The 22,719-nt window shown below is 38.1% G+C and overlaps 1 protein-coding gene and 1 long non-coding RNA gene across 16 annotated transcripts in view; one reads left to right on the forward strand and one right to left on the reverse strand.

The window, feature by feature from the left end:
- LOC115342166 overlaps positions 1-8,040 on the forward strand; it is a 46,795-nt gene extending 38,755 nt beyond the window's left edge. Inside the window, exon 7 of one of the 2 annotated variants that reach the window (XR_003923657.2) lies at positions 7,898-8,038. This is a non-coding gene — a long non-coding RNA (uncharacterized LOC115342166). Of the gene's footprint in view, positions 1-7,897 lie in introns of both variants that reach the window. The other variant, XR_003923656.2, reaches the window with a different exon arrangement.
- The window catches only part of TCF12 (transcription factor 12), a 175,984-nt gene continuing 153,926 nt past the window's right edge, over positions 662-22,719 (reverse strand). For 7 of the 14 annotated variants that reach the window (XM_030016091.2, XM_030016092.2, XM_030016093.2 and 4 more), the window contains 8 exons: positions 19,812-19,885; positions 18,817-18,888; positions 17,889-18,095; positions 10,561-10,675; positions 9,573-9,744; positions 8,018-8,250; positions 4,619-4,772; positions 662-2,954 (listed from right to left, as the gene is read on the reverse strand). In XM_030016091.2, coding sequence (XP_029871951.1) covers positions 4,630-4,772; positions 8,018-8,250; positions 9,573-9,744; positions 10,561-10,675; positions 17,889-18,095; positions 18,817-18,888; positions 19,812-19,885 — 1,016 coding nt within the window. In that variant the 3' untranslated portion in view covers positions 662-2,954; positions 4,619-4,629. The remainder of the gene's footprint in view (positions 2,955-4,618; positions 4,773-8,017; positions 8,251-9,572; positions 9,745-10,560; positions 10,676-17,888; positions 18,096-18,816; positions 18,889-19,811; positions 19,886-22,719) is intronic. The other 7 variants (XM_030016100.2, XM_030016104.2, XM_030016098.2 and 4 more) reach the window with 5 other exon arrangements.

Below are 22,719 nucleotides of genomic sequence, written 5' to 3' on the forward strand. Positions count from 1 at the left end.
CTTTAGAGAAGAGTTGAAAAAATTCAAGCTTCTACAAAGTCTGCTTGTTACTTGAGGTTTTTGGCTTAAACAGTCGTGGACTAGGAATTGCATGAAGATACACTGTCTGTGTGTGCCTTGGACATTGTACACTTCCATTTCTTTTGTTTGCACTTGCAGAAAGAAAAATTGAGGAAAATGTAAAAATTTATTTGCAAGCCTAAGCTATGCTTTTTTTCCCTCTCTTTTTTCATATAACCTATGTAGATGCATCAATCAATTCAGAAGTAACTCAGCACTGAACTTCAATGCACAAAAGGGCCTTAGATCTTAGAAACCTATCTTAAGGACAGGCAAAGTAAAGGAACAAGATATAGCAGGAAGCATATGCCTACGGGATCAGTTTCTGCTCCCAGTTTGCTATTTGCCTGCACAATCCACTTTCTGTGCAGCAGCAAACGCAGGTTAGGTACTGCTCCTCCTCAGTTCACTGGGAATTTCTGTACTGGCTTCACAGGGAGTAGTAACAAGACCTCTTGTGCCTGCAACTTCTGCTGTGTACCTTGAGAATTTATGTTAGGTTTTATTCAGATAAAGGCAGAAGCTGGTTTTGCTGGTGGTTTTCAAGGAACACATTACCTATGAGGAGAGAGAAATTTAAAAAACTCACTGATTTACCATGTTAAAAAAAGATGGCACATTTATTGCTACATAAATGTTATATACATAGTGTTTTCTGTTACATTGACAGAAATTTTTTTGAACTTCTTGCTGCTGGTTGGAAAGGTTTATCAGCAATACCTTGAAATTTGACACAGGGTACAAATCTGCAATAAACCAACAATGGAAACTGGAGAACAAGATGAGAAGCAATTCATCTCGGACAATTAGCTCTTACAATACTCCATAGGTACTACACGGTATGCTAGAACCCTACTATGGTCTTACAATGCTATTGTAAATTTCTGATATTAATGAACAGGTTATGGTAAATAACCCTACATTTTTACTACCTAATATAGTAAAATAAAGTAAGAAACTTTTTACTGAAAACTTTTTCGATTTCAAAAATCTAGAAAGAGTAATATTTAGAATTCAAGAAATTTTCTTACAAGATTATTGTATAAAAGACTAGCTACAGTGAAAAATAAGCCAAATGTTTTTTTCTTTCTATTTTATGAAGGAAAGCTTCTGGGCATACTGCAAAGTCTAATATAGCCAAAAAGACAACAAGCTTAGAAGGAAAAAGGCCAGGCAGTGGCACGTGATCACTTTCACACGTCATAAGCAACAAATTTGTTTAGCTGATAAACACTGAAATGAAGAACAAGGCCACAGATATAATCAGGTGTTATTTGATGAGATATGCAAATTAAAGTAATAGAAATGAGTCCACTAATTCCACAAACTGTTTTGTTAGGAACCATCCAAAACATGAGCTTAAATTCATTAGTTTATTTTAACAATCCATCTTTTGTTCTTTCAAATGAAATGATTTCATAAAAATTACTGTTTTGTTCCTGTTTTGTGTGTGAACCAATTGCCAGTGATGAAAGATGCACTATATAAACAATAGCTCAGACAACCTTGGCTTAGGAAATTTCCTCCCATGGTCATTGCAGTGGAAGACAGTTTCCATGGAAGTTCAAAGGGACTTTAACCATTTCAACACGTCTGTGACAAAGGAATACTTATGGACACTGTTCTGGTGGAGAAACATTTAAAGGTTTAATGCTAATATGGCTTGGAAGGGGGTCATTTGTTTGCATTTGATTCACACTATTTTTTTTTCTCCACTGACAAGCCATACAAAAATGACAAGATAATTAATGTATACAGTAAGGAAAAACTGGTGACCATTGCTCTTATATTCCATTATGTAAGTAAGCCCACCTTACTGGTGGTTATATCATCACACTACCTGCCATGGTGAATTTAGGATTTCACTATTCACCAAAATTACAGCCTGAAAAAAATCTCCTTTGTATTTTAATGCATTTTGTGCTTACGTACAGCTAACACTTTACATGTACTATATGTAGTACTTACTGCTCGGAAAACAAAGCAACTCTAACAAAGTAGATTCTCCCCACCCAATTTACACTTCACGTTACAAGCTTTACTATGAAGCCTAGAAGCCTAAAAAGGTTTTGTTTATAATTAGAAAAAAAAAAAAAGTTTGAGGAAAGTCTGAGGGAAAATAAAAATCACTTTTTAAATCCAAGAAATGTTATGGTCACAGTATTGCTCCTGCCTGCAGCCTTCACGAGGCCTCTTACTGGCTTGAAGCATGGAGCTCAGTATGGAAGGATAACTATGACCATAACTGTTCAGATTACCAGAGACCAAAAATAACATAAAAAAAGCTATACCAAGGAATAGTTTCCTATTGCATGGAAAACACTAGTCATATGGCAAAAGGAGAGGAAAGGACAACAAAAGACTTTTCCTTTCCTTTTTTAAGACACTAATAGGTACGCTGGGAATGCTACGGGTCGACGGTTGTCACTGCTTTGTTCTCTGAATGTGAACAGCTTTAGTAAATGCTGGCATCCAGCTGAAACTTTATCAGCTTTTAACATGTTAACTTTTCCCTTTATATGTAGACCTTTACAGTTCCATAACAATAAATAAAATTTGTAGTTACAATGCATTTGTCAATTCAGTTTAGGCACAAGGCAACTTCCACAATGAGTGGAGAGATCACAACAGTCTCTGATTGTGCAGAAGCGACACACTGCTTGCAACAGAATGATATGTTCAGAGTATTTCACGGGCTGAAATTCTATCTGAAGATCTTGTATCTTCAATCCTGATGCAGGTGTTGACCAGTAGCTTTGATCATAAGATTGCATTTGGGTTTCTTGCTTCAAGTGTTTTCTCCGGTCAGGTTTGTGTCTTCATATAATGTTAGTTGTCTGTGTCCTTGTGAAGAAAGGTCACCTTCTGTGTATCCTACCAATAATTCTGGAATTCTGGAAAGAAATTTGGGGGAAGAAACAGCTATTAGGAAGAGAATCAGTAAGGAGCATAATATCAACACTAGAGAACTGATTGAAACTGTGGCATTTTCAGTGAGTTAAGCGCAAAAGAAAATCACATTGAGAGGCCTTGAAATCCTTCTTCCCAGAGATACCCATATTGAATATGACATTGAACACTTTACTCTCAGGAGCATTCTATTTGGACTCCCTGGATGTGGGAGAAAGAATGATCTGCAAATCTCAGACCTTTGATCTGTGTTTGACTTTGTTCTCTAAAATAAGCAGGAGATAGTACTGAATTTAATCACTGCTGTTGAAGGTACGCATTGCCGTATACCTAACGAGCCTGGACAGCCTTTTCATGTCTACATCACACTTTAGTCATCTTACAAAGTTATTGCTATTAAAAAAGCAAAGATATGACAAACTTTTGAAAGTGGTTCATTGTATTAATATGGCAAGAACAGACCATAAAGTCTGCTGTAATTCATGAGTTATCTGACAAGTTAGAAATAGCCTATTGCTCTGGCATGAAATAAAACAAATTTAAGAGATTCAAAGCACCTTGTTTTCCTAAAAAGAAAACCCATTTTGTTTATGAAGAAAGAAGCTGCCTTAAGGGATGGTGAAAAAGTACCGACTCAAATAAGGCTTCGTTTAAATGCCATTTTGCTGCTTTCTAAGGAACACCAGGGAATAATAAACTCCCATGGGATACATTCTGGCAAGATGCATGCCTTTACCTTAAGCTAAAATAGAAGCAAAACAGTCTATATACACAACAAGAACAAACCTCCCAAAACATAAAATTTAGTAGTTATGGATTAAAGTAAGGGCATTGAACCCAATCTCTTACTCTTTTTGAAAGTCGCAACAGTTCTACTGTTTTAAAAGACACAGAATACTCAGAATTTTTTCTTCTCAAAATCAAGTTTTTCTCAATTATTTAAAAAACCCAACCAACCCACAACACGTAATCAAACCAAAAGACTCATACTCCTGTAAGGCCTCCCCATCAGCATGTTTTAAATGAACTATCGCGTACTGGACTACATGGGGCTTTTGGAAACACTGATTTATCTTGCAAAGCTGAAAACATTACTTTTTAAGTCTTAACTATCTTCACTAATACAGATTGTGACTTAAGATAGTTAGCAATCTCTGTTGGGCAAATGATATGAGTTAGAATGACTGGCCTTAAGCCAGACAGCAAATCTCTTGGAGATGAGAAGTCTCTCTAAGTGTTTGTATCAGCACTGGGAAACAATACATGGATTTTTAAATGAACTAATGTGATATTTAGACCATTTAAAGATGTATAATTCATCTCTATTATGCTTGGCTTATCTAGCAAGCTGTTAACTACTCCTCTGATGTCATGCCAAGAAGGCCACCTGAGCCAAGAGATGTAGCCATTGGCAACAACGCATGGAAACGAAGAGACTGTAACGACAATTTCTTGGGGTTTTGTTTTATTATAAAACTAAACAAAGCTGCATGCTTTTGCTTATGCTCAGAGATATGAAAGTACTTAGCAGCATAAGGAAGTTTGGTGCTAGTAGCAGCTCAGTAACTAAGAACAAACATATCTAGATCTCCTGAATTTAGCCAATAAAAAGCAGCAAGAGCCATTCCCCTCTAGACAAGACACGTACCTGGCTGGTGTTCACATATGACCCATAGGGTTGGTAGTTTCACTCAGGCCCGGGTGGCTTCCTGGGTGTGGTGTTGGCGGCTCTGCCGATACGGCAGAAACTTTTTCTTCTTCCCTTCTCTTAAGGCAGGCTGCTTTAGGGTTTAGGTTTCGTTCTGTAACAGAAAGTGATTACACTGATACGCCAGGGGGAATATCGACACATTAACCACTGTAGTAAAGACAGCTATGCAGCTTCCCTCTTCTAACTACTTATGTCCCTGTGTTAAAATGCAGGTGTCTAGAGCTGCAGACGAGCACTACTGAAAATCCTACCAGGCATCTCCTATGCTGGTATTTAAAAAAAAAAAAAAAACAACCCCCCCCCCCCCCCAAAACCCCATACCAACAAACTTTACTAGCTGCCTAGACAGACCTTCAAAAACCTTTAAAACAAGTGCCTCTCTTGTCACCACAAGTTGCTAAAGTGCAAAATAAGAACTGCCTGTAATCTACAATATAAACCAGAGATTTCTGTGTTTTGTTGGTATGTTGAAGTCATACCAACCTTACTGACATCACGCTAGTTTTAGTAATGTTACTGCTTCTTTCTTCACCTTAAGTATTAGCCTGCTGTTAGAACAGGGGCAGCAGAATGTCCTAAGTCCATAGTTTTCTTCACACCCTCAAGTCTGTGAAATCATCTTGTGCCCATCTCAGTTAAATTGAACAAAAATGATGGCAGTCACACAGAGCAGAAGGATTCCCCCCCCAAAACCTATTTCCTCTCACATTAAAGTCATTACTTTGTAAGAGCCAGCTGTGGACTAGCGATCAAGATATTTCCATCAGTATGTTTCCACTTCCCCAATTAGCTTTAATAGATGTAGATTTGGATCTAGTTTTCAAATAATGACAGTTTCTAAAAGTCAACTGTTTCTGTTCTTCAAAATGGCTTTTGATGAATCAAAATATAAAAGATGTAAAACGCAATGGCCAGAAAGACACACAAAAAGTGTGTAATACATTTTACCAGCACATGTTGAATTTAATCAACATTTGGAGGTGTTTTTCTAGCTGTCAGTGAATTCTGTTTTGCAGTTTAAGATTGCAGATACAATTTTAACTGTTAGGAGACTGCCAAAACTGAGCAGACAGCACAAGCCCTTCTCTTGCGCTGCACAGGTGCCCCTCTAGTAATTACAGTTTGCTGACCCCTCTGCATTTTACAAGGGGTAGAAGCTAGCTAATCTGATAGAGGCAATTTTGGATGGACTTGCTAATTCTGCTTTCACCCAAGTCATTATCAACAGCCTCCTAATGCATTTCCAAAGGATAAGCACTCCCAAAGAGTCTACTGGAAAAAAAAAAACCTGCTAACTTTTCTTAATCACAGTTTCTTTGTTTAAATGTGGCTTGCCTTGAAGTTTTAAAGATTTAATTATGTGGCAACTTTGAGAGGAAGTTAATTTACAGTGACTTAGGAAACAAGAGATAAAAATGCTAGCCTACAGTTAGAGCTTAAAATCTGAAATGTTTCATTCTGAATAGCATCAATCACAAAATGAGAAGCTGCATTGCCAGCCAGCAGAGAGGGGAAATTGTTTATGCCATTACGTAATGCACTGATGAAAGCTCCGCTGGGTGCCGCAGAAAGCTCCGGTCACTCACTTCCAGGAACAGGTGCAAAGAAAGACGGGCGAGAGGAAATGGGGAACACAGCCTCTCTCACAAGAGGCACGGTGTGCTTGTGATAGGCTTCCTCGCATGTACAGAGAGTAAAAGGTGAGATGTAAACGTGAGGAGGGAAGAGCTCTCAATTTACACTACCTGTAGAATAGGTCCAATTTAACTGTCAGTACATTTCAAGGAAGATTTCTACCAGAGACGTAAGGTTCAGAAGCAACCTCTGACCAAGGCAAAAGCGATTTTACTAATTTTCACACAGAGCTTTCTGTGGATTACAGAATCTGTGAGAGCAAGGAGATGGACTTGATGGTTTTTAAACATTAAAAACTATGCTTGATGAATGTTATTCTGACTTCTTCATAATATTCAACCTTATACTCCAGACTATGGCAAACATTTTCAGACCAAAACAATTCCCAAGATCAAAGTCAGAAATGCTAAAATAGGGCTTTACCATGGCACTAGTTGGGGGTCTCATCTGCAGAGTAACTCGTTCTCTATATGCCTTGGAAGAACTCTGACTGGAGACAGTGCGTTTATTAAAAACTGGGTCAGTAAAACTGCCTGAAAACAGCATCTCATCCTTACTACAAAGTACATAAACTTGTGTTAAGTTATTCACTTTGTCACTTTCAATAAGCTTTTGATCTCCTGTGCAAAATGCAAGCCACAAATTAGGAAATGGAGGTATACACAGTATACAAAAATAAAACATTAGCATCATTCAGTGACATCAGTGATTCAACGATGTAGCATTAAGCGAATATGACTGCTGACATCACCCATGACTGAAAGACTTTTTCAGTCACTTGATGCACTTCCAGCAGCGAGACACCAAGGAAGACGGTTATTCACTAGCCCAAAACAGCAAAACATGAGGACGCTCATCCATTTAAGTGCCAGCGACATAGAGTAGACTATTTTAGTTGGAAGGGACCTACAATGATCATCTATTCCAACTGCCTGACCAATTCAGGGCTGACCAAAAGTTAAAAGCAAGGTGCCTCGGAACTTTAACGTGTCTTTGACACAAGTTTAAAGGGAGGTTAGAAGTCAGCTGTAGCTTCACCAACACATGAGAATGGAACCGTTGAAGAACTAAACATGATTCCTAGAACTATCTTTCCTTAAGACAGTGAACTGCACAAAGAATTCTTCCTTCTGCACCTACCCATAGGCCTATTATTTCCTTCCTGGAAAAATTTAAAGGAATCAGGGACAGAAAATACGTGCAAAACCAGCCCTGATTCAATTAGAGTAGGTTTCCTCCCCAGTATATGTTAAATGCAAAAACCTAAGTAAACACAGTTAAATTCACTACATTTTAATATTTCAATTATGTGGGGTTCATCTTAAGATAGATCTCGTTTTTGCTAAAGCTTTTGTACTACTAAGCACGTGCTTGGTACAATTTAAAGCAAGATGTGTCAATATTTTAATTAAGCAATTTACCTTGAAAACATAAGTGAAGAGATGGCTAATTGCACAGGGAAAAAAAAAAAAGATCAAAGTATAAACCTCACACCCACCTTCCCCCAACCCCCTTTCTTTTTTTTAAAGTAATTCTTAAGTAATTCTTTGCTTTTCCTAAAGAACTTCAACATCGTTACAGAACAGCAAACATACTTTTAGTAACCGGTGCATCTAGTTGTGAAGATTTCAAGAGACCCAACACTGTTCCATGAACAAAGCTACCATGCAAACTGCCACGGCATGATGACGGGCTACTAACCTCTCACTTGCTGCTCTAGACTGAGGATGACTGCCACAGCCTGGTGAAGAATAAGCAGTTTTGTCTGTGGTTTTTCACTCTTCAGATGAAGCTGACACATACGGCCAAGTTCTTTAAATGCCTCATTAATATCTCGTACACGCAAACGCTCTCTAGCGTTATTTGCCATTCTCCTCTCCTTTTCTCTTTCTATTTTCTGCTCTGGGTTTAAATCCTCATCTTCATTAGTACTGCTGCAAGAAAGTATAAATAAAAGTATATTGAAATATCACCGGTATTTTCAAACAAGTGATCCTGCTACTGGTTAAAATTTTCAGTTGATGAAATTAAACTTCTTCCCACTTAATCCATTTCATATTGAAGTATACTTAGATAAGCATTGATAATCTTAACACTTTCTAAGTATTCAAGGTAATTCTTGCTGTTCCTGCCTTTTCCCGAAAATAAACGTTAAATGGTTTCTGCCTGAAGAATATCCACAGATTATCGTCTACAGATGGTAAACATCTCTAGGAAAAGTGGCGGCAACACGCTGCCTCTTGAAGCCAAAGCTGTACCCAAACTACCGCTTCACTCAATTACTGACAAATGTTCCAAATAGTTAGGAGGTATCTCAGCCATCTTGTCAGGTGAAGAATATATAATTTTCAATAAACAGTTTTTGCTAGTTTCCAATATATCAACTTATATAAAAAGGCATTCAAGTAATTTTCAATTTAACGTGCTTATTAAAAAGTTTTAGTTTTCTTAAGGACCTTACTGGCCAATTGTAGAACTGTTTTTTCTTCTAATACCCAGTGTAGACCTAAACATTTATATTTAGAATTCTTGTATCACTTCAAATGATTATATTAAGTTGCACAGCCTTTTTTTTTTTAATATAGGACTGTCCAATTCAGTCTGAAAGTGTGCAAAACCTCTGCTCTACTAAAATTAATACACTAGAATGCCATTAGACACATGTGATGATATAGAGTCTGCTGCCTGTCGTTGCAAAATTCTGATTGTTTACCATTACCTCAAATTTCAATGCTTGTATCAGGCCTGTCAGGCAGATCCAGAAGCATTTTACCCAGTGTCAGCTCCAGGTTTTTGTCCGTGGCTTGAGAGGGGACAAAGTGTTTAAAAAGGATATTTACCTATCGTACTCACCCCAGCCTCCGGGTCATGAGGCTGCCACTCTCCATCACTGACTGGCTCACATTTAGAAGTGCAGCCCTGGCCAGGTACAAAGTATCACAAATCTCTAACATTCTCCCATCCTCTAAAGTTGGGCAGGGCCCTCTGCATCTTTCACTGCTTATACGTACAGGCAGATATTAGGCAAGGCACCAACGTAAGGCAATGCATACTTTTCAGGTGATTTTCCTAGAAAATCCTCTCTGTTGTATTTAAATAGATAGAAATACTGCAAACTATTTATCTATTTCAGCTGTCTATTACTATATGCACTGAGGTAACACAAAAGCCTTGAAATAAACACATCAAACTTAAGGACAACATGCTACAGAGCATTAATGAAGCACAAATTCTCTAGGTCATGTCAGCAACCCACCTTGTTCTGCCTCTAGACGAGACCTTGATATCCTTCTGGGAGGACTCATCATCTGATTTCATGTCATCCGATGAGGGGGGTTCATGTATATTTTCATCCTTCTCCTTATGTTCAGACTTGATTTCTGTTGGACCTATAGCCACAGACTGGCTCTGTAAGCCACCTGACAATGCTGCAAGCAACCAGAGATCAGTATGAGTATCACAGGAGTGAAAACATTTAAGAGAATCTCAAGCAGATATTGTTGATGGAAGGCCAGAGCCGAGCAGAAGTCTGGGAAGACAACAGGAGGAACTACACTCTGCAGAAACAAGAGGAATCCCGGTAACACTGCTGTACTTGGACATGTGTCATGGGTTGTAAAGGGATCGTAATTCATAGAGCAGCTTGATCAGTAACAGATTAATCTAAGAAAAACACTGTTATAGACAAAAGGATGTTTAGCAAAGTAAGGAAATTTGCACCTCACGTCTGGGCTGCAAATTTAAGGGCAGAGCTGCACTGACATCGAGGCCGGGGCTCAGGCCAGATGTACACCATATACCTCCATAAATGGTGCAAGCATGCTAACGAATAAGCTTACTTCTTTAGGCTAAAAACTGAGGGAACTGTAAACACCTGTGTGGAACAACTTCCTTTTATTGGCTAGCCTGAAATCTGGCCTCGGCTCACTCTGCAACCCTCCCGGCCAACTTGGAAGTGGCTGCAGTACTGCGAACAGCTTACGGCTCCTTAAGCCGGAAGAATACGGCTGTAATGCAGAGTCTTCTGGTGAAACTATACTGACAAGTCTGACGCAGGGATGCCCCCAAAGTTGTTTCAGGAATCCCTAACAGTGGTGGTTTATAAGATTTATAATTAATTTTTATTTCTCAACATCATCCATGTCCTTATCACCTGTGTTGATGCAAGCTCACCAAGATCTACAGCATTATTGGCTCTGGATTATTGCAGGCCCTGTTCAGCTTTAATATTGCTGCAAAGTTACCTCTGTAGCTTTCTTGCGTTTTATGATTAAGTTCTGTGCTCTGAGCAGAAACTGTACTGGGAAGAACCGAATGGTTGCTGTTGAGGCTGACACTTTCTTCCCGATGAGTCCCAACCTAAAGCAAAGCAAAGCAAACATTTTGATTAAAGATGTGATTCAAAGAAATAGTCCAAAAATAGAAGTTTAAAAGACTTAAAATATTTGCTGGATTAGAGACCCAAGTTAAAGTTCTAGCTCAGTAAAAGATTTAGTTGAAAGATGCTGTTACACTAAACCATTTGATTATGCCATACCGGATTAAGCTGTGTTCCAAGCAGGGACCAACACCTGTTTGGAAGAACGCAGCAGCCTAGCAAAAATTTTTTTCACTATTTTCCCACAGAACACTACAGAATTTTCTCCTTGATTTATACCTGAGGGATGTAAGATTTGATTAACCTTTGATTGCTTTAAACTACTACAGCTATCAACTCTAGTACTTATAACATTTTGATCCTTAAAAGAAAATCACAGGGAATAATAGTCTTCACCACATGGGAAAGGTGTGTGTAGCGCCCTACACTCGGGTATACAGATACATACACGCATGTATTTACAAAACGTATAAATAACATCTCCTCGCTTCTTGTTTGCTGAAGCAGGATTAAGAAAGAACTGGATCTAATATCAAAATATTATTTTATTCACTTTATTAATTCTCTCTCATTTTTCTCCTTCCTCAGCTAAATACATTTAGCTTAGTCCCATTACAAAATCTTATCATACAAAAATAATCCAGGCATCTAACTATTCTTACCACCTCTCTCAGTATTTTCTAATCTGCTCCTTCATAATATATCATGATTAAATTTCTAAGCAGCAAGCATTGAGATGAAGAATCTTTAAAAGATTCTAATTTTCCATAAACCTGAATTAATGATACTTATGTAAGATAGCTATAAGTGCGCATACCTAGCTTGAAGAGGCAAATTTGTTAAAAAACTGCTGCTCAATATTGAATACTGTTATCCATGCAAACCTCTATAAAAAAGGAATATTCTTTTGTTTGAAAAAGGAAGAGGTAAAGACACACTGCCTGTATTTAAATAATTTGGAACGCAGACTATTTAAAGCTTTTGATTCCTAAAGACACAAAAGTCCTTTAAATATTTATAATATATCCAACATAATACAATTAAACAGTTAAAAAACTGAACAAAGATGAAGGATTCTACTATTATTTGTATAGTTACAAAAATTGGCTACAGATGAAGCTTTTTAATGGAACAGTAGCAAACATGTCAACTAGAAGATTAAGCCTTTAATTAAATAGGTTTATTGCCTGGAGTTACACATGAGAACCACTGTTTTTCAATAAATCCTTCAATCCTAGTAAACTGCTGAGCTTTGAATCCCTCTTGAGTAATTAATGCAGCTTTTACCTTTCATGTCTTAGTATGGGTTTTACCCAGAGAGAGATAAATACCCTTATGCAAGTTTATCCTTTGTTTAATATACACTCGTTCCTGTAAGCTAACGCACAGGAACAAGAAAGGAAAGGGGGGAGACACCCCCCCCCTCCCCGGCCAACCCAAAACTACTATCAGGTCATTCCGGGCTGCTATTTGTATTTATTGTTCTGCAGAAAATCTCCTCTTGTATACTGCGGAATATCTGTTGCTATTTAAAGTATATTTTATCTTCCTTTGTGTGTAATAGGCTTTGTTTGTGAGAAGTTCTACTACGGATACAGTCATCTTGGCTCTTGCGAGCGTCGTGAATTCACTGGGAGTCAGGAGTGGAGCCTGGGTCTTTTGGCCTACGAGACAAAACTCTTTACAATGGGAACATGAAACTCATTCTCCACACTGAACTTCCAAAAACGAGTCTTTCCCTAATTCTGCCCCGCAGGTTGTGTGTTTTATTTTAGTCTTCTGGTCATGCTTAGTCCTAACACATGAGGGTGCTTTTATTCAAGCTACAGACTATTAATCATTTCAGGGCCAGGTTTGTTCCAAAAATCTACTTCTTAAAAAAGGCAAAAATTTCTTAAAGCTGTGTACAAACATAGCAGCTGCCAGAACGCTGGCAACTTTCAAATCTAAAGCTAATCTAGGAGTGATAGATTAGCAAATCAGTTCTGATAAAGGTAGAAAATAGATCAGAAATAAAAACTGAATTCAAGTCCATGTTCCAGTCCTTTGAAACAGGCTTACAAATTCAAAGCATACAATTTAAATTAAGGAGATTTATGCAGAAATCTAAAGAGCTAAAGTGTTACAAAACTGACCAGAACTTGAATTTTTATCTCTGATCTATGATGTACTAGAAAATGCAAACGGGCAAACAAAAAAAGACCCCCAAACCAAAAGACTTGCTGAAAGTCACTGTATCTGATAGGAAGGGCAAGAGCTCCATTTCCTGTAAGCACAACTTAATCAGTGACTGCTTCAAGGTACCAAGTTGGATCTTTAGTATCTTAAACATCGAGTTGAGAAAATTTAGTTTGCTTTCCTTTCCCTCGACTCCCACTTCACAGAAAAACACGCTCCCCCATCTGCATTTCAATGGAGCGCAACCTTGGGCTCCCTTTAAGTCTTCTGAAAGGCATTTCATACCATCAGCTCCGACGCCTTCAGAACAAACGAGCTTGAGACATGTCTTATTACTATTATTTAGAAGTGATTCTCAGTCAGATCACTTCCTAGCGCTAAGGGTGGCCGGGGCAGCCCGTGTCCAGCTCCCGGGGTGGCGACGACCTTGCAGCTCCACAGCTTCTCCTCGGGCTCTCTTCGCTATAAACATCCCCGGTATAAACATACTTGTGAAATATCTGCGGAGCATTCGCAGAAGCGGTGCCGCCCGGCCCGGGCGGGGGCAGGAGCCGGCAGCCGCGGTCTGGACTATTTCAGCATAATGACGTTAGCAGAGCTCCCTTTGTAACCCGATTCCTCCCCCAAACGTTTCTCTCTCGTTTCCCGGCCAATTCCGCTTCCCCGCTGCCCGCCCCCCCCCCGGCCCGGGGCACCCGCCGCGGCGGCCGGGCGCGCCAGCTGCGCGGGGCGGGGCGGGGCGGGGCGGGGCGCGCTGCCCCTATTAGCATACAGCTGGGCACGCCGAGGCCCCGCCCCCTGGCCTCTCCCCCGGGACGCCGGGGCGGCTCTCGGGGCGCGCCCGGGGGAGAAGCGGCCCGCCCGGGGGAGAAGCGGCCCGCCGCAGCCCCGCCGCAGCCCCGCCGCAGCCCCGGCGTTCCGCTAGCAACGACCCGCGGGGTCTGACTGCGCAAGCAAACAGGCCGGGCGTTGATTCGCTCTCTCGTGAGCTAGTTTAGCCGTGTTCTCATGGTCCCTCTTAGGTAAACCCGAAACACTCCGCAGGCACACAAAATGGAAGACAAGCGGAAAGCCCGGATTCCTGTCGCACACAGCGTAAGACTAAGGTTTTCAGTTGCACAGGCGAAATATTTTAGAAAAATCCAAGAAGCAATCAGCACAGACACCGCGTTTTTAAAAACATACTTAAATCGCTCACCTTTGTGTATTTTCTCTACATAATGACAACCTAACACGTATTTAGGATTCTCAACAAATCAAACAAGTTACAGCTCAGTAGAATCACAGTTTGAGAAAGACTTTGTATGTAAGACTGTAAGTTGTTGTAATTCAACCAGGTGAACTGTATTTATTTTCACGCATTTCAAGAAAGACTTGCACACAGGACAACCTGCAGACACACACAGACTTGCAACTTTAAGAAAAACATGCAGAACTTATTCAGTTTAGTTGATTTAAGTGGTAACATTTGGGATCTGAAACCAGAAAACCAGTTAAGTATTTTTGACAACTAAATAAAAACTAGACAAATCATGGCAACGGATGACACACTGGTGCATGTAGGAGAACCGAGTGACACGTGGGGAAAGGACAACCTTTGTCCTGTTAACATTGGTTCTGCATCTCATGCTTCAGGTTGATTATTAATTTTGAACTCTTAGCAACAAAACCTTTTGAAAACTGGAAAGAAAAAAAGTATCAGTCTGTTCGTTATGTGCTATAGGACTTATCTAAGCATATTTAAAAATACCTGCGCTTTTCAAGCCATACTAGCTGGTCAATTTGGCCATGGTCATTAACTAACTCATCTTAACTAAGGTAAGCATAATTCAGACAACGAAAAGGGCTTTGGAATCAAGATTTTTACACTTCAGGCAGCTCAAAGTTGTTCAGCGGGAACATAATCTCTGCAGAGAAATGCTAATACTGGAAGGGCTTTGAGCAAGAGCAGAGGTTGGCGTTGGCAAAGCAGCTTGAACCGCCCTTTCATGCTTTCATACTTCGAGCAGACACAGGGTAGAAAGAGGGAGATCACCAATTTTCTTAGATTCGTGTTATACCTGGAAAAAAACCCTGTGACTTAAGGATTGAGTTTCATCCTTAACTGAGTTTCCAGGCCTTTTATTTATTTATTTTTAATCAATTCAGGCTGTTCTTTTTCCATTGTATTACAATGACAAATAAAAAGCAGCTTGAATAAGAACAAAAAGAGTATTACTTCTTAACTTTTCAATAATACATGAAATAAAATACAAATCAACTTCAAAGGCCACTTAGCAAATATTTGATGAGTTTGAGATATTAAAAATCTATTCGAATAAGTCTAATAGCCAGCCCAGTTAAAAAGAAAACAAGACCATTCAGAGTGAGCAGGAAATGAAGTCAACTAGAGTTTTAAAATAAATCTGGCTCAAAAATTAAGCAAATGTTAAAATAAACCCATGTCTGGTTACACTAATTACATAAAAAGGAGTTAAATTACTCATTTCCTAGCTCCTTCTGCCAAGATCATCTTCTTCAAGGGAAATTAAATTTAATTTTTTTTCTATTTTTTTTCCTAAAGAACAAAAATGTTTTGTATAAAGACGACACCCCCCTCCCCCCTGCCGGAAGTTTCTTTTAGTGCTGAATCCCAATGACTATTTCTTTACCAAAAAACCCTCCGAGCATGTCAAACAAAAATAGGGAAACACCCTTACCAATGTTGACATTTCTCACTATGTTAGCCAATACTCATTATTTTCTTAAAATTTATTGGAGATCCTCTAAAGTAAAGCAGTATTTAACACCTGAATGAGGTCTAGACCTTATAGTTCAGGTTGTGTGTCAAATTCTCTGCTCTCCTACATTTCCAATTTTAAGAAAAACAAATAGTAAATAAGTATAGTTTGAAATTGATAGATACTGAATACTGTAAGAATTACACCTCATACTTGGGGGGCATTACTGAAATGCAGTCATCACTAATAAACCACTCAGTTTCCACTACAGCCAGCTCTTCACTGTACGTTATTTCAGGACTCCATCCTAAGTCATGCTGAGTTCCTGCAATTGCAAACGATGTCAAAGGGCACTCTTTGGGGACTGGGCAAGGCCATGACAGGATGCCTTCTGTTGGAGCCAATTATTCTGATGTAACAAAATTAAGGTTAAGCCAAGAAATTCTTTAGCTGACTCGCTTTTCAAGCCAAAACTGATCTGCAAGCTTGTTTCACCCAGTGAGGATGAAATATAAAAGCAAATCTTTTTTTCATTTTCCTAATCGAAGTTTATTTCTAACAGACAGCAAGCATCCTTCAATCAAAACTACAGATCAATCAAGTACAGACTTGATGATAAATCAAGTCTACATTACATTTAAGTTACACAACTACATTAAACTATAGCAGACTGAGGAACCTTTATTCATTTTGGAGAGTGATTTTCCACTGTCACCTATTTTAATCAAAACTAAGTTGATAAAGTATTAATCACAGCTTAGTTTAAAAGAAACAGATTTTTATGTACATTTTGGGACTATCTGCACTTGACTGTATCTGGCTTAACAGTATCGCAAGGTTGTACAAGTCAGAGAACAAGTTTGTAACTGCAGTTTCACTCACTTTACCCACATCATTAAGACTTAGTGAAAAAAAGTTTTCTTTTATATGATGAAATGTCAGTCTACCCCAGAACACTGTAGAACTTTCCCTTTAACAATATTCTTTAAATATTAAATATGAAGCAGTATTAAGAAAAAATTCTGGAGTATTTATGCATCACTTCCTTCATTACTAAAAGTAACTGTGAACTTGTATAGAAACCTAAAGCTGGATATGCATTTGGAAAGTACCCCCCTCTCCAAAAGCCCCCAAACACACGCAACTTATAGAAAGTAACCAGTTCTTTTTGATGTTTACTGCAGTGGTTCTGAAATTAATATAAATGGATGTGTGATGTGCGAATGGGAGAGCCTGGAACTAATTCTGTTTTATAGAATAAAAACCCTTCAGCAATTGGGGTACCTAATTATTTTGATGATAGGTGAAATTTTGCCTTGATCACACAGTACCCAGCTGTGAATCTGTTTTATAACAGAAAATTTCACAGCATGTAACTGGTCTTTAAAATTACGCTGTAAACATGCAAACACATGGCACCACTAAAATAAGCATGTTTTAAAAAGCTCTTTTTCCTTTAAGCATTTTTGAGAAGGGAGGAATGAAAAGGAAGAGAAAGGGAAGTAAGCAATGCTACAAATAGATTTCGTTTACCGTATAATGCTTTTAACATATTTCCAATCTATGAAAAGCTCAACTACATTTTTTCAGAACAGTTCACATTTTTAAAGAAACTAAAAGAGATGGATTGAATTATTTCACTTTTCTTGGGGATTAATCTAAAAGTTGTTTCCTCTTCATTGTTACTTACACTACAGCTGTGCTTAAACTCCTTTTCATTTAGAAAAAAAAGTTTAAATTTTGAGCCTGCGCACACTATGGTTCCACATTCCAACAGCTTCCTCCCAGTCCTCTGCCAGCATCTGCTATTGAAGACTAGTTCCAATTTACAATAAACAGCTTTTCCAGACCAGAACACTTGAAATTCAGTCCTTCTTGACTGCTTTTCCCATTCAATCTCCCTATTCACCATTTCAAGGAGAAAACTGTTCTGCCAATTATTACACATCTGGAAAAAATGCATGTATAAGCTGAAATGCTCTCAGCAGAAAGTTTCAGCTTTCTGCATATGGTCACAGCAGGATTTTATGGGCCACTGACCGGGCCAAAGTCTAAGTTTTCCCATCATTCTCCTCCCCCTCATTTCTGCCCACTCCCACTCCAACCCTCTACTTGGAAACCCAGAGCAGGTGCAAGCTGTCTGCCATCTTTTCCTCCACAAGAATCCACAGAAGTTTCTTCCTGATAAATATTAGTCTTACAGTCCAGTTTTAACTCAATAGGCTCTATGATAATTTAAATGCATCAGCTGTAATTGCTTTGTATAAATATATACATCTTTAAAAAACAGCATTACCATTGATGCTTGTCTGTTGCTTGTTACAAGGCTAGATGCTCCATAATTTGAGTTCAGGCTTCCAATTGGCCCATTGTGGGATGGTCCCAATAAACTATGGATATCTCCATGGCCACCTGATAGGCTTGTTGAAGGCCCCACAGCATGATTTCGTAGTACATGAATGGCATCATCGAGTCTGTCCAAGCGATCCTCCATTCGAGACTGCTGTTGGGATTGAAGAGGGACAGTAACGGCCATTACTGAATAAATCTGTGGACTCATTATGCCATAACAGTTTCTACCTCGGAGATATTAAAGATAGAAGATGAAATGCGGTATCAAAAGACTTTGAAAGCACCTTACCAGCACTACAAACAAACAGGAAAAAGCAAAGATATCTAGAGATATTGCTCGAGATAGCATTCGTTCCACAAATAGGTGGCAGCTTTTAAAGTGAAGCTTATTATAAGGTTAATGTTACTCAGCTTCTATTACATGGCATGAAAAAGAAAAAAGGAAGTGCTACAAAATAAGCTATCTAATACAGGATGAGAAAGAATGATCATAAAATCAGCCTCACCACGTTGGTAACAATTAAGAGAGGCAGTGGCTTTTTGAGCACCTGCATTACAAAAAAAAAAAACTGGACAAAACTTTAAGTTATCATTTTCTAAAATGGGTCTTTAAACAGATTAGATATTTCAGAAATAAAAGCGAGTTCTGTATGTTACTGCAGAAAAGTCTGTCTTAAAATTACTTTCATTTAAAAAAAAGCAAAAAAAACCCCAAAGCAAAACCAATTCTGACATTGCAGCTCTCTAGAAACTGACTTAGCAGAATGCTGGAGTCAAAAGATGGGTCATATGCTAATTTAAGTTTTTAATGGGGAATCTGAAGGAAGCATTAATTGAAACAGAAAAAGGCACCATCTAAAGTGAAATAGTACCTCACAGACATCCTTTAAGAAGGACATTGCATCTTGCAAATGCTCGTGAAGTTGCTGTTCAACTCGATTTTTCTGGCAAAGTCAAGACAGAACAGGAAGCAAAGCACAGGTTAAGATTAATTCAAAAAAGAGGTGAGGAAACAGCTGATGTGCTTGTCAGCAATAAATTGTTAGTCAAGTTAATGCAACAGAGATCTGATTATATTAAGATAAGAAAAGGCTAATATTTAACACTGCAGTTATGTTAGGATTCTAAGATGTACGTATCGATTATATTTAATTGCAAAAATATTGAAGAAAAGAAAACTGATTTAGCTTATATTTATTCTTGTTAGCCAGAAAAAAAGAAATTACATCTGGGGAAACTAGAAATATTAACAAGTAATCAAAACATTCCCTCAAATTTTTCCCCTTTCCTTCCCGATGCTGGATCAGAAATTTAAGAATGAAGTCAGTAAATCCTCTGCTGAATCTTCAAAAGAAGAAAATTTACAATGCTGTAGATTATTTCCTGTGTGTTTTTCTGTAAAATGTTTCATTAATTACTAAAAGAACATTCCCCTATAACAAATAGTAATTACAAATAAAATATATTAGTACTTTAATGACAGTGTAATGAAAACAAGCCCAAGAGACTACCATTTCAGGGAGAGAGGGGGAAGGACAAGTAAATACGAAGGCATGAAGTCTTTATCTTTTCTCCAGACTGAACTTTAGATAAGAATTAGCTATGGATTTGTGAAAAGGTACCAGAATCTCATAACAGCGCTTTAGCACCAGCTGTCCTCAAGCACAGAAGCCTGATGCCCAAGGAACAGATGGTGAAAGACACACCCTGCACGTCTTATATTGTTCAAGTGAACAGGCCATTTGTTAGCAAAGAATTCATTTGTAATGCTATCCTACTGTTTCCTTTAATGATATGCAGGATTTATACAAAACCAAGCCTTCAACTCTTAAGTAAAAAGTACTATGTTGCTTTCAACAATTCTTACCAAGGAGTGTAGAGAGTTTTCATAGTTTGGAGATGAGGGGGCTTGTCCTCCACTCCTAGACCACTGACTGGCACCTGTCAAAATTGTCTAGGTTAACGCACGAATTTATGCGGCATAAGTGGGAAGCAGAGGCACAATATTTCTCAACATAATTAAAATCAATATATTCTGCATAAAGGTAAGCTAACATATGGGTATACAAAGGAGGACAAATTCCTTCATTCTGCCTTATTGAGGGATAATTTTTATATCCTAGCATCTACAGAGTTAGACACATTATTGATGACAAAGCAGCGACATCTTCAAAGTACTTCAACATAAAAAAAGTGGACTAAACACACACACACACTGTATCTGAAATACCTGCCGTCTGCCAGTGTCACCGTAAAAAGATTGCTGAATTCTTTCTTCTTCAGATTACATTCAGTATATGTAGGCATATCTTTAATATTGTCAAAATATACAACAAAAGTATTTAAAGAAAAATAGACACTGAATTAAGGATAACTGCAAAACCATTTTTATAACACTGCTCTACTAGACAAGAAAACCTGAAACTAGATCTAAAAGCTTTCTTTATCTTGTCTAGTTCTACACTATACCATTTTAGGTTATAATGCATTCCAAGTTTAGAAGAGTAAAAATACACCCAAGTTATTTGCATTTCTTATTTCAGATATTTAAGGTAGATTGGCAGCTAAAGAATCACTGACTGTGCAACAACTCGACAATTATATCCATGTTACCTATACACTGTAAATTCAAATACATATCCATTCTAACCTGACATAAATATACCTAATTACCATGTAAAATTTAAAAATAATTAAATCTGAAATGCAATAACTAATAAAGCAGTACTTTTAAAACAAAGCCTGAAGTAGTACAACATGCATTTTTCTCACCAACTAATAATGCATCTTTTATAAAGATACTACATGAAATTCTATGGCCATTAGAGACAGCTTCCTTTCAGCCATACAAATGTAATAATAAAGCAATTACATTAATAAATTATGGACATACAATCCAAAGCAGCTCATTAAAGGAAGAGCCTGTGGGCTTGTTCTTCCAATAACAGCCAGAGCTGTATGTCTGGAAAACTGGGAAAAGGTTTAATAACATTACAGTTCCTTTGTTCAGAAAGCTGCAAGTAGTTACCTTTTAAAGAAAGGGTTTTATTTAACAAAAAGAGTACAGCTTGCATAGCCATTAAAATACCTAAATATTTCCTTTCTAATTAGAAAAAAAAAATAAACCATCTCCAATTTCATAAAAGCCCAGAGCTGCCATAACTGTGCTGGAATTCTCTTTTAAAATGTAACGACATCAGTGAGTAAGTTTATAATTACCAATTTTCACTTCACAGAGCTACTCTGGGTCTGGATCTCTAGTCTCCCTCTGCATGACTGTCATTCCTGAACTTGGGAATAATGCTTGGAGTCCCACTTATTTATGCAAAGCATTAATGAAACAACTTTAGAATATTTTGGCTCAGTGTAATGTTCAAATTTTTATCCAGTCAAAACTCCACGTTTAGAGACAAGACCAAAGTCAAGGCCTTAATGAGTGCTCACTACTAACAGGATTGAGTGTACTACTTCCTACAATAAAGCATCAGCTGAATATTAAGCAGAAAGGCAACCAGTTAAGAAAAAAAAGCAAACAGACTCAACGCCTGGGCATCTAGTCTGATGAGTCTGGGGTTTTTTTTTAAATGGAAAAAGGTACTATTTCTTTAATGTAAGCCCAGAACAAAACTCTGAGTAGGACTTCTCACAAAGGAAATGAAAAGGGGGGAGGGAATACTCAACTCCTCCTCTCCAACGGAACAACCCAGCTCTGCAACCTGCAGTTTTTAATCACACCTCTAGTAATGCTAGAGCTCTTTCTGAGCGGTGGCGTACTCTGTCTCCATGTCTGCGCAGGTTGCCAGATGGCACTGATTTCCTGCTTTCCTCATTCCACTCCCCCTCCTAGAAGTTTGTGCATGAAATCCACCAATTATGTTAAAAAGCATCCTGGCACCACAAGCCCTGCAATTAACAACTGCAGCTTTTAGTGCAGCACCAACATAGCAGCATGAAAAAACAAATAAGCCAGGCAAGTGTTAGGATTTACAGGGGTCATCGATAGTAATCACTGTAGTATTGTTCTTACTCTCAGAGTCTCCCCAACACTAATCCTCTGGCTCCCCTTTCAAACACACGCATCAGAGTCAGCAGAGGGCTGGTTTTGCATCCTCAGAACCGACCGAATCCTATGAATACCTCTGATCCTGGGACAAGGATTCTTAAAATACCAAGGCTCCCACCATTCAGATACATATATAAACTTCACATACATATACACAATCATTAAAACTATGCAGAAAGCTAAGCGCTGGGCATGTTTATGTAAAATTAGAAATTAAATGAGGGCAGGGAAGATGAGACACACACTATTGTCTCATAATACCTGGGTGTTTTCATCATGTTGTTCTCAAAGCTTTTACTTAAATTACTAAAAAAATGTCATTAGTCCTTGTTCAGTAACACAACAGCCAAATAGTCAAACTGAGCTTATATACTTCAGTGTCTCATGAAGTTACTATCTCTCAATGCTTTAAATGGCAAATAGAACACTCTTACTGTAATTTACAATTAAAGGATAAGTAAATTATGACGTAGTTAAATCTATTATAATAAGAATGCTAAATAAACAAAGAATTAACTGCAAAAGAGGAAAATCGTGATGAAGGCTAAAATGCTCCAAAATATATTATTTCAGTATACATAAAACATTTGTTTTATCTGCAATAACTTTTTGGGTCAGGACAGAAAATGGCTACCAGGAGTATAAATAGCAATAAATATAGTAGTAATTACTTTACATTGTGCTTCACTGTGTTCTTAGTGACTCATCTGGG

The sequence above is a fragment of the Aquila chrysaetos genome, chromosome 5, assembly GCF_900496995.4.
Source record: "Aquila chrysaetos chrysaetos chromosome 5, bAquChr1.4, whole genome shotgun sequence".
Taxonomy (NCBI): domain Eukaryota; kingdom Metazoa; phylum Chordata; class Aves; order Accipitriformes; family Accipitridae; genus Aquila; species Aquila chrysaetos.